Raw genomic sequence first — 12,815 nt, 5'->3', positions numbered from 1 at the left:
GCAGATGTTGGAAATCAAAAACAAAAGCAGAAATTGCTGGAGAAACTTGGCAGATCTGGCAGCGTCTGTGGAGAGAAAGCAGGTTTAACATTTAAAATCTAGTGACCCTTCTTCAAAACCGATTGTAGCTAAGAAAGGGTTGGTACGTGTGATAAAGAAGGGGTTTTGGGGAGGGAGGAGGAGTAAATTAAATGAGGAGATGGAGCTCAGAGAAAGGGAAAAGCAATTGTGTAGACAAAGGAGTGGTAAAGGTCAGTGTAGCAGAATAACTAGCTGCTAATGTGGACAGTTAGTGGCTAATAATGGGTCATTTATGGTAGTAGGCCATGTGATGACAAGGCCTATGGGTGTTGGGGTAAGGACATGGAAGAAGGTGCTCAAGCCCTAAAATTATTGAACTTGATTTTGAGTCCAGAAGGTTGCAGATTTCCCAAGTAGAAAATGAGTTGTTGTTCTTCCAGTTTGCGCTGAGCTTCACTGGAGCACTGCAGCAAGCCTGAGACAGAGATGTTGGGCAGGGAACGTGTTGGTGTGTTAAAGTGGCAGGCAACAGATAGCTTGGGGTCATTTTTGTGGACAGGATGTAGGTATTTTGCAAAGCGGTTACCCAGTCTACACTTTGTCTCCCCAATGTAGAAGAGACCACATTGTGAGCAGCAAATGCAGTAGCCCAGATTGAGTGAAGTGCAGATAAATCGCTGCTTCACCTGGAAGGTATATTTTTCAGCCTTGGATGGTGAGGAGGGAGGAAGTAATGTTACACCTTCTGTGATTGCATGGGACGGTGCCATGGGGCTGTGGGGAGGTATTGGGAGTGGGGGAGGAGTGGACCAAAGTGGCTTGGAGGGAACAGTCCCTGCAAAAGGCTGACAAGGGAGGGGCAGGGAATATGTTTCTGGTGGTGGCATTCTACTGGAGGTGGCAGAAGTGGCAGCTAATGATCCTTTGGAGGTGGAAGCTGGTGGGGTGGTAAGTGAGGATAAGGGGGACCGTATGGCTGTTGTGGGAGGGAAGAGAACGGGTGAGGGCCAAAGTGCAGGAGATAGGTCAGACTTGGCTGAGGGCCCTGTCAATCACAGTAGTGGGGAAGCCTCGTTTGAGAAAGAAGTTGAACATTTCAGAGGCCCCCTTTTCGAGGCTGGCATCATCGGAACTTTTGAGACAGAGAAACTGGGAGAATGGAATAGAGTCTTAACAGGAAGCAGGGTATGATGATGTGTAGTCAAGGTAACTGTGGGAGTTTGTAGGCTCATAGTGAATATTGGTGGCCAGCCTATCCCTAGATATGGAAACAGATGTTGAGGAAGGGAAGGGAAGGGAGGAGTCAGAGATGGACCAGGTGAAAGCGAGAGTGGGGTGGAAATTTGAAGTGAAATAGATAAACATTTCCAATTCTAGATGAGAGGGGGAAGCAGCACTGATGATGTCATTGATGTACCAGAGAAAGAGTTGTGGGCGGGGGCCCGAGTTGGACTGGAACAAGGAATGTTCCATGCGCCCCACAAAAAGACAGACATAACTGAAATCCGTGCGGGTGCTCAAGGTCACCCCTCTGAAGAAGAAAGTGAGAAGAGTTAACAGAGAAGTTGCTCAGAGTGAGGATGGTGGTGGATGGGGATAGTTCAGGCCTTTTGAAAGTACTTGGACGAGCATTTGAAATGTCATTGCATTCAAGCCTCTGGACCAAGTTTAGATTTAAGACTAGTTTTTGTCAGTGCAGACTTGATAGGCTAAAGGGCCACTTCTGTACTGTTTGATTGTATGATTCTAAATTGATCCTGTATTAGGTTGGGTGGTGTTCCTTGCCCGCGTGTTGCGCTCCAGTGGTAGTGTAGCTGAGTATGGATTGTGAATGGACTGCTGATCTGTTTTTTTCTTAATGAATTCTTTCTGTACAATAGCATGTCATTCGTGGAACCCGGACCATTCAGACTGAAATGGCCCACCAGCTGTATGTTCTTCAAGTACTCACTTTTAACCTTCTGGAGGACCGGATGATGACTAAGATGGATCCGCAGGATCAAGTGAGTATTTTGGTTTAGGTCTATATTAATCAATGAGGTCTGTACAATGATTATACCCCAACACTGTTCCATTCGGTGCCAGTCAGAGCTGTGTTTAGAAGCTTCCTCATTGTACCAGCTGCTGTGTGCTACCCACAGTCTTGATCCACTGACTGCAGCAAATGGTTTGGAATTCAGCTGACTCCAGCCTTCAAATGCAGTAGTGTATAAAAATCTTCAATCTCGGGACAACAGCATCACTGGCAAAGGTCAGAAGTCACACGACACCAGGTTATAGTCCAACAGGTTTATTTGAAATCACCAGCTTTCAAAGCACTGCTCCTCCTTCAACGGGTGAAGTCACTTCACCTGACGAAGGAGCAGCGCTCCGAAAGTTTGTGATTTCAAATAAACCTGTTGGACTATAACCTGGTGTCGTGTGACTTCTGACCTCGTCCGCCCCAGTCCGGCACCGGCACCTCCACATCACTGGCAAAGGCAGCACTGATTACCTTTCGGTAATTATACTGAGATGATGATGGTGAGCTGCCTTCTTGAACTTTTATGTTGTTTGTTAGACTATTGCAGTTTGCATGTTGGTGTAGACAGGAGTTATACTTGGATGAGGCAGGGTAATGACAATATGTAGTAACAAATTCCTATGGATTGGAGTGTAGCTAACCCCACTGTTTAAAAAAGGAGATAGAGAGAAAAAAGACTGGTTAGCCTGAGGCCAGTAGTGGAGAAAATGCCAGAGTTCTTTATAAAATATTTAATAGCGGAGCACTTGGAAAACTATGACAGGATCAGATGAAGTCAGCATGGATTTACAAAAGGGAAATCATGCTTGACAAATCTGCTGGAATTTTTCGAGGATGTAACTAGTAGTGTTGATAAGAGGAAGTCCGCGTTTGTGGTTTGTTTGGACTTTCAGAAGACTTTTGATAAGGTCTCACATAAGAGATTAGTATGTAAAGTTAAAGTGCATGGGATCAGGGGTATTTTACTGACATGGGTAAAGAACCAGATTGCAGATAGCAAACAAAGGGTACAAATAAATGGGTCTTTTTCCGAGTCGCAGGCAGTGACTAATGGGGTACTGCAGAGATCAGTGCTGGGATGCCAGCTATTCACAATATATATTAATAATTTGGATGAGGGAACTAAACACAATATCTTCAAATTTGCCGATGCCACAAAGCTGGGTGGGAGTGTGAAGTATGAGGAGAATGCAGAACACTTCAGTGTGATTTGGAAAAGTTGAGTGAGTGGGCAAATGCATGGCAGATGAAGTATAATTTGGATAAATGTGAGGTTATCCACTTTGGTGACAGAAACAGGAAGGCAGATTATTAGGGGCGCAATAAGTTTGGGTGTCCTTGCACACCTGTCACTGAATGTAAGCATGTGAAGAAAGCAAAAGGCATGTTGGCCTTCATAGTCAGAGGATTCAAAGGCTGAAGAGGGTTGTCTTCACTTCTACAAATACCAGTTTTTACTCTTTCCAGATTTTATCCCTGATTTGAATTAAAACTGCCCAGGATTAGAATTACCAGGTTATTAGTTCAGGCCTGTGCATTATTAATTGCAGTAACATAACTGTTACACTTTCATTTCCATGGTAGCACAGAAAATAAAGCCCTTAATTTGTAGTAATATTTATTGGGCATTCTTGAAGAAGGAAATTAAATGGTATTGGAAAACTAGTTGTGTAATTGTACTATCCTACTATCTCTGTGTAATTGTAGATACATTTGGGTGGAATCTCAGTATATTGGGCTGTGTGATGGAAATTTTCATTTGAATAAAAGATGGTCCATGTTACATGTGCCCTTATTTATTGCTATCTGATGAGTTACATAGAATTTATAGCACAGAAACGGGTTATTCTGCCCAGTTGCTCTAGCTGATGTTTGCGTACGCAAACTTCCTCCTGCTCTACCTCACATAACCCTAAGAGTTTCTTACTCCAATCCTTTTTCCTTTATGAACTAATTTAGTTTCCCCTTAAGGCATATATACTATGGGGAAGCAAAGGAGTTGTTTCCATTGCTTGATCTCAGTTTTGTAAGCACAAATATAGATTAGTTCTCTAGTGAAGGACACAGCCACAATTTCTTGTGGCTCTATCATAAAATTAGTTTGACAAGCAGGTTCAATTTTTTCATGTTACACTTCAGACTGTCTGTTTGTATAAAGGCTTACAGTGCTTGAAAGTTCACTGAATATGTTAGTTCTTTCAGCCCAAAATTGTGGGAGTAATACCTTGCTATGTTGCTGCAGCCTTCAGCTATCTTGCTGGGAAGTTTGAATGGGGAGATCAACATGAGTTCAGTTCCAAACAATCATCTGGATATCCTTATTGTTTGAGAAACATAAAAGGTAAACCTTCCTCTTGGTGGTAAGAGGACTGAGCTGTGAGGGAAGGCTGGGGAAACCTGGGATCTCTTCTTGATAGGAGGGTGAGAAAGAGGAGATCTCTGTATCATGGGCACTAAATTGGATGTACAGGATTGCAAACCACAGGCCCAAATTAAAACCTAACTATGGGGCAAAGAGGCATGAGTGTAGAAGAGAAAAATCTCAACTAATGTCAGTTAACACTTCACACAAAGCATCTAAGTGGTGTGATGGAGAAATTGCTGCATTCTTTCTTGGAAAGATCCAAAGGCCTTTCTCACGTGAGCTTATCTTTGTGTATAAAGTCATAAGAGCATTGTGATGTATGCTCTTCGACCCATTGAGCCATTATATTTGAGAGATAGTAGGAACTGCAGATGCTGGAGGATCTGAGATAACAAGGTGTAGAGCTGGATGAACACAGCAGGCCAGGCAGCGTATCAGGAGCAGGAAGGCTGACATTTTGTGCCTAGGGTCTAGGCCCGAAACGTCAGCTTTCCTGCTCCTCTGATGCTGCCTGGCCTGCTGTGTTCATCCAGTTCTACACCTTATTATCTCTGAGCCATTATACTTGTTTAGTTTCGTTTAATTGGTGATCTGTTTCTTGGTTCCTTTTACAGTCCCAAAGGGATATCATATTCGAGCTGCGCAGGATTGCTTTTGATGCTGATTTGGAACCTACTAACAGTGGCAGTATTGAGAAGCGAAAGTCCATGTACACCAGAGATTATAAAAAGCTGGGCTTCATTGTAAGTATACACATTTGTTGAGGAAACTCTAAATAGGTGGAAAACATTGGTTGTTGCACCTTGATTCTCTGATCAGAGTTCTATTCTTACTTATTATTAGGATTCTGCACAGTACAAAAGATCCTCTTTGATTTGATTTATTGTCGTCACATATACCTTAGCGCAGTGAAAAGTTTTATTTTATGAGAAGTACAGGCAGATCATAGCAAACAACGACATACAGGTCATAGGGTGCTTAGGCATAGCGAGACATACAAGGTTACAGTTAAAAACATAGAACAGTACAGCACAGCACAGGCCCTTCGGCCCGCAATGTTGTGCCAACCTATTATCCTACTAAGATCAATCTACCCTACATATCCTACATTTTACTATCCTCCATGTGCCTATCCAAGAGTCGCTTAAATGTCTCTAAAGTGTCTGACTCCACTACCACTGCTGGCAGCGCATTCCACATGCCCACCACACTCTATGTAAAGAACCTACCTCTGATATCTCTCCTATACCTTCCTACAATCACCTTAAAATTATGCCTCCTCATAATAGTCATTTCCGCCCTGGGAAAAAGTCTCTGACTATCCACTCTGTCTATGCCTCTCATCATCTTGTAAACCTCTATAAGTCACCTCTCATCCTCCTTCACTCCAATGAAAAAAGCCCTAGCTCCCTCAACCTTTCCTCATAAGACCTGCCCTCCAGTCCAGGCAGCATCCTGGTAAATCTCCTCTGCACCCTCTCCAAAGCTTCCACATCTGAGGTGACCAGAACTGAACACAATATTCCAAGTGTGGTCTATCCAGAGTTTTATAGAGCTGCAGCATAACCTCACGGCTCTTAAACCCAATTCCCCTGCCAATGAAAGCCAACACGCCATACGTCTTCTTTACAACCGTATCCACTTGGGTTGCAACTTTGAGGGATCTATGGACGTGGACCCTAAGATCCCTTTGTTCCTCCACACTGCCGAGAATCCTGCTGTTAACCCTGGATTCTGCATTCAAATTCGACCTTCCAAAATGAATCACTTCACACTTTTCTGAGTTGAAATCCATCTGCCACTTCTTTGCCCAGCTCTGCATCCTGTCAATGTCCCATTGCAACCTACAACCCCTCCACACTGTCCACAACTCCTCCAACCTTCGTGTCATCGACAAACCTACTAACCCACCCTTCCACTTCCTCATCCAAGTCATTTATAAAGATCACAAAGAGCAGAGGCCCCAGAACAGATCCCTGCGGAACACCACTGGTCACCGAGCTCCAGGCGGAATACTTTCCATCTACTACTACCCTCTGTCTTCTATTGGACAGCCAGTTTTGTACCCAGACAGCCAAATTTCCCTGAATCCCTGCCTCCTTACTTTCTGAATGAGCCTACCATGTGGAATCTTATCGAATGCTGTCCTAAAATCTATATACACCACATCCACTGCTCTACCTTCATTGATGTGTTTTGTCACATCCTCAAAGAATTCAATAAGACTTGTGAGACATGACCTGCCCCTCTCAAAACCATGCTGACTATTTCTAATCAAACTGTGTTTTTCCAAATAATCATAAATACTATCTCTTAGAATCCTGTCCGATAATTTGCCCACCACAGAAATAAGACTGACTGGTCTGTAATTTCCAGGATTATCCCTATTCCCTTTCTTGAACAAGAGAATGACATTTGCCACCCTCCAATCTTCTGGCATTACTCCAGTGGACAGTGAGGATGCAAATATCATTGCCAAAGGGGCAGCAATCTCTTCCCTTGCTTCCCGTAGTAACCTTGGGTATATCCTGTCTGGCCCAGGGGATTAATCTATCCTCATGGTTTTCAAGATTTCCAGCACATGCTCATTCCTAGCAACAACCTGTTCGAGTATATCTGCCTGTTTCATGCTGTCCTCACAAACATCAAGGTCCCTCTCACTGGTGAATACTGAAGCAAAGTATTCATTAAGGACCTCTCCTACCTTTCTTTGACTCCGCACACAAGTTCCCTCCACTCTCCCTGATTGGCCCTACCCTCACTCTGGCCGTCCTCTTGTTCCTCACATAAGTGTAGAAAGCCTTGGGGTTTTCCTTGATTCTACCTGCCGAGGTTTTCTCATACCCCCTTCTGGCTCTCCTTTCTTCAGTTCCTTCCTGGCTACCTTGTAGACCTCTAAAGCCCTGTCCAATCCTTGCTTCCTCAACCTTAAGTAAGCTTCCTTCTTCCTCTTGATTAGATGTTCAACATGTCTTATCATCCAAGGTTCCTTCACCTTACCATCCTTTCCTTGCCTCCAGTGGGACAAACCTATCCAATACCTATAGCAACTGCTCCCTAGACACCCTCCACATTTCTATCGTGCATTTCCCTGAGTACATCTGATCCCAGTTGATGCTCCATAGTTCTTGCCTAATAGCATTGTAATTCCCCCTCCCCCAATTAAATCCTTTCCCATACCGTCTGCTCCTATCCCTCTCCATGAATATAGTAAAAGTCAGGGAGTTGTGATCACTATCACCGAAATGTTCTCCCACCGAGAGATCTGACACCTGACCTGGTTCGTTGCCAAGCACCAAATCCAATATGGCCTTCCCTCTAGTCAGCCTATCTGTGTATTGAGTCAGAAATCCTTCCTGGATACACCTGATAAAATCTGCTCCATCCAAACTATTTGCACTTAGGAGGTTCCAGTCTATATTAGGGAAATTGAAGTCTCCCATGACAACAACCCTATTACTTCTGCACCTTTCCAAAATCTGTCTCCCAATCTGTTCCTCAGTGTCTCTGTTGCTATTGGGGGATCTATAGAAAACTCCCAATAAAGTGACTGCTCCTTTCCTGTTTCTGACTTCAAGCTTCCCAGTGTCTAAGAGGGAAATGACCATATTGCTAAGGTCAGCTAATTCATTAAATTGTTTCTTTACTCCCTGCTAATATGTTAATTGTATAGCCAGGTACAACATTTTCTGGAACACCAAAGATACTGTCCATCTTTAGTTCCTGTTACTTCTTTGTCCCGACATCCATAATGACGAGATGTGGTGGAGAATGCATATGATTAACTGACAAGTAGATGTAAAAGCTAGTTTGTCAGTCCATTAGAATATCCTAGTTTTCATATTGCCTTTGTAACATTAACAGATCAGCAGTCTGTTACTGTGGTTGTACAAACCTGGAAGGTTTACACTAGAAATTCAGGGAAATCTAGAAATACTCAGCAGATCAGGGAGCATTGGATGAGAGAAACATGGCTAACATATTTCCAGAATCAGATTTAAGCAAGTAATGGCAGGGAAAAGTTAGAATATTTTCAATATTCTAGCAATTTTAAACTTAAATTTTATTTCATTTATTAACAATGGTCACGCCGCAAGACATTAAAACCTGTTATATTTTAAATATTTTCCAACATCAACCTGAAATGTTAACTCTGTAGGTGCTGTCAGACCTGCTGAGTATTTCCAGCATTTGCTGGTTTTGTTTTGTTTTGTTTCAGAGTTCCAGTATTTCTAGTATTTGCTTTGTTTTGTATGAGGATTGTACCAGTCTGATTGATTCCACCTGACACATTGGCAATTCTACTTTTAGTCTGATGAAATGGTTGCACCCCAGCATGGTGAGAGTTAATAATGCAAGTTAAGTTGCAAGTTTAGAATTAAAATTTTTAGAAAGTAATAAGATTCCAACTGTGTGTCCTCATAAACCTTTGGAGTCTTGGCCAAAGAAACATTGCTTCTAAGAATACCATATTAATTCAGATTTGTTCCATAAATAAATTAGTTCTAGTTTATTCTTGTAAGGTGCTTGTTTCCCTGCAGCCTTTTTGTGGTTACATGCATTTGATTTCTGTACTGATTTTTATTTTTGCTAATTATGTCTCTGTATTCACTCTGATTATTTTAACTGCTGTGTGTGTGTGTGTGTGTGTGTGTGTGTGTGTGTGTGTGTGTGTGTATATGTATGTATCCTATACATTTCTTGTTGATCCACACCGGCACATTAAATGGTTTAATTTGACTATTGTGCAGTCTTTTTAGTTTTCCATGCACACATCTTCATTTTGATTGCAAGCTAAAGACTACCCACTGGTAACGCATTAATGTCCAGCTGTTTTTGTGACTTGCTTGGAGTTCTGAGATTAATTTTGAACTGGGCATGAATTCCTGGAGATGGATGAGTATCCAGAATTGGCAAAATGTTGTAGCCTCAGGGCAAAATTTCAGTGTCTCACTTCTAAGGAGAAACTAATAGTTGTCAGTGTCGTGCTGTGTGTAGTTGTCTGTTTCTTTTCACACGAAGCTTGTTTGGTGGATGACCTACATTTCATAGTTGCTTTTGTTTCTTTGATTAGCTCTTGGCTGATTTTGTTTTAACCTTATCAGTTAGAACATAAAACATAGAACAGTACAGCACAGGAATGGCCCTTCAGCCCACGTTGTGCTGAACATGATGCCAAATTAAACTACTCCTTTCTGCTTGCCCTTGGTCCATATCCCTCCATTCCTTGCACATTCATGCACTTATCTAAAAGTCATTTAAATGCGCCTATCATATCTGCCTCCGCTACCACCCCTGGCAGTGTGTTCCAGGCTCCTACCACTCTCTGTGTAAAAAAACACTTCTCCCACACGACTCCTTTGAATTTTCCACCTCTCCCCTTAAATGTATGCCCCCTAGTATTAGACATTTCAACTCTGGGGAAAAAGATTCTGACTGTCAACCCGATCTATGCATCTCCTAATTTTATAGTTCAAATGAGAGATTAACTGTAAGAACCTGTAGAATTATTATGCCCATTGTATCTAATGGAAGAAAAAGGGTAATTTTAATTGTTTTCCTCCTATTTACTCCTGAGGACTGTGTTTTTGGGTGTTCTTCAGTATCTTACTCTGGTGGCCCACAATGTGTGAACTGAAACATTAATTCTTGGCAGGTTGGGAATAACAATTAAGAAACAGGGTTGGACCATTCTGAGCATTCTAACACGAAGGGTGTGCGATGAAATATAACCTCCTCCTCCCTTTGCCTTTCACCAAGCTCATGGCGCTGCTTTCATGAGCAAAACAGAGATTTGTGGAAAAAGGCAAATGAAACAATGAGGAAAGATTTCATTACAGCAATGAGGAAAGTCAGAAAAGATGCAAAATCTAGTTCAAGTGCACTTGATCCTGAATGCTGAGTGGTAAATATTTCAAAAGTTGGCCTTGATTTTGCAATTAGTGATGATGGAATAACACTTGCCATTGACCATGCTGACAGCTTCCCTCAATTTTTTTTAGCTTCTCGGAATAGATTTGCACTAATTTGCTGTCTGATCCTATGCTAACTCACACCTGTTCCAGACTTCACTGTCCCACGCTAACTCTTAATTTCAGGTCACCGTGAACAAACTTCGAATTGGAGCTGGCGACTTCAGAGAGTTCAAACTTACTTCACATGATAGTGGTTGAGAAAACCGATTCATGGGTAACCATTGGTCCACCACATGACTCTTCACCTGCCCACAAGCCCTGATATCTCCTCACTCACTTGCCACTCCACACCCTCACCCACCCACATCGGCACCCCACACCCACCCCCACCCCACCCTCACTGCAGCACATTGGGCAACCTGTCCCCTCTGCTGCCACATGCCACTTCACTTGTGCACCAGCCATCATTCCACACCCCACCCCCAACCACCACCACCATGCCTGACCACATGACACCCTCACCCATGTACTCTTTCGAATATGACAGTTTGTGTTGCAAAAAAGTAGTGTGGCATGCCTTTCCAGGCCAATCCTACACTGCAAGGCATCAGCTGGATTGAAGATGTACTGAGCTCTCTAACCTGGGCACAGAAAGGTAGAGTGTGACTCAAAGTAAGGAAGTAAATGTGAGTTCAGCAGCCCATCAACAGGGATCGCTGCTCTCAGAAGATTGAGGCCACTGCTTTTACTCCCTATTACACCTCCTTATATACCTTGACTTCTTCAACTTTCACTGCAGTGAGCCATTTCTCCTGCATTGCTTCTCCTATGTAATCCACTTTTCCTCGTTCTGTTCCTACCTGCTGCTTCATATTAAGCTATGACTTTCTCCTGCTCAGCAGGTTACCTCCAATGCTACATTTCTGGCTTCCTGCTGACTCACTATTACGTGCTGTCTCAGTTGTCATATGTACGTGTCTCAGCCTTAGCTCTCCATTGCTGCCGGACCACCTATTGGAAAGAGGCAAAACTTTGTTTTCCATTAACTGTCAGCAAGGTAAAACTCTTCAGGACATGCCAGAAGCTCAAAGCTCCTTTCCCTTGCTGCCTGATCACTCAACATTGACAATGCATAATCTTGGTCTTCGATATATGGCTGCTTTGTTCTTGAATGCATTAGCAGTTTGTAGAATTGAATGAAATTCTTCAATGATTTCAGCGCTTCCAAAAGAGCTTTACCAGATAATGAAGTGCTTTTTGAAGTTCTGTCACTGTGTAAACTGGGAAGCACTGCTGCTAATTTGTACACAGCAATGTCCCTCAAAATGAGATAAAGACCAAATAATCTATTTTACTTATGTTATTTGGGGAATAACTGTGTTCCGGTGCACTAGGTGGGCTGTGGTGGGGCTGATCCTCCTGCTGTTCTTCATATAATGTCTCAGGATTTTTCACTCCCACCTGAAAGAACTGGTGGCAGCTTGGATAATGCTTCATCTCTTCCATGTGGCACGTCCAGGTGAAATGCTAGTCTAGATGTAATTCTATCTCTTGAATGTGAATTGAATAGTCGACTCAGGAAGTGCTATGTTTGAGCCATAATTGGCATCCTGTAATGTGGGATTGATTTTTTTTTCTTAATCCACTTGCTTGGATGTGTTCATAGATCATAGAATCCTTACAGTGTGAAAACAGGCCCTTTGGCCCGACGAGTCCACACTAACCCTCAGAGCATCCCACCCAGACCCATCCCTCTATAACCCACCTCATCTACACATCCCTGAAAACTACGGGCAATTTAGCATGACCAATCCACCTAGCCTGCACATCTTTGGACTGCAGGAGGAAACTGGATCACCCGGAGGAAACCCACGCAGACATGGGGAGAATATGCAAACTCCACACAGACAGTCGCCCGAGGGTGGAATCAAACCCGGGTCCCTGGCGCTGTGTGGCAGCAGTGCTAACCACTGAGCTACCATGCCACCCCACATTATGACACATCACTGTAGTCATCACTTCCTGACTTGGGATGTGAACCTGGACCTTCTGTCCCAAGGTAAAGACAGTATCAGTGTGCCCAAATCCTTGTTGACTTCATGTCAGTGATTTCAGATTTATACTATTCAGAGAAAAGGGGGCCCACAGCAGGATAACTTTGTAACATTATCCATGACTTCTATGATGTGTCATCATTTAGACTCAGTTAAATTCTCAAACGTAGTCTTAAAATATAAATAAAAACCTTAACCTGAAACTTTGATCTTTGTGCGCAGTTGTGTAAAATCAATTGGAGGTAATATTTGACATTACATGCTTGACCTTTTGCAGTGAAATGAACAAGAAATTGAAGTACGCATTTGACATTTCAAATTTTTGTTGTTGACATTTAAGTGTTTTAATAAGAAGACCTTGAAAATTACATCAAAATGGCATTTTTGAAACTTAGCTTGATTTATGATGATTAAGTCTTAAAATAAATAATGAAGTT

The 12,815-nt window shown here is 42.7% G+C and overlaps 1 protein-coding gene across 9 annotated transcripts in view; it reads left to right on the top strand.

The window, feature by feature from the left end:
* elmo1 (engulfment and cell motility 1 (ced-12 homolog, C. elegans)) overlaps nt 1-12,815 on the top strand; it is a 267,831-nt gene that overhangs the window by 134,593 nt on the left and 120,423 nt on the right. For all 9 annotated transcript variants that reach the window (XM_048613453.1, XM_048613493.1, XM_048613463.1 and 6 more), the window contains 2 exons: nt 1,902-2,024; nt 5,024-5,152. In XM_048613453.1, the coding sequence (XP_048469410.1) occupies nt 1,902-2,024; nt 5,024-5,152 (252 nt within the window). The remainder of the gene's footprint in view (nt 1-1,901; nt 2,025-5,023; nt 5,153-12,815) is intronic.

Source organism: Rhincodon typus, chromosome 2, assembly GCF_021869965.1.
Source record: "Rhincodon typus isolate 14 chromosome 2, sRhiTyp1.1, whole genome shotgun sequence".
In the NCBI taxonomy this organism is placed as follows: Eukaryota; Metazoa; Chordata; class Chondrichthyes; order Orectolobiformes; family Rhincodontidae; genus Rhincodon; species Rhincodon typus.
This window is presented reverse-complemented; position numbering and strand designations above follow the sequence as displayed.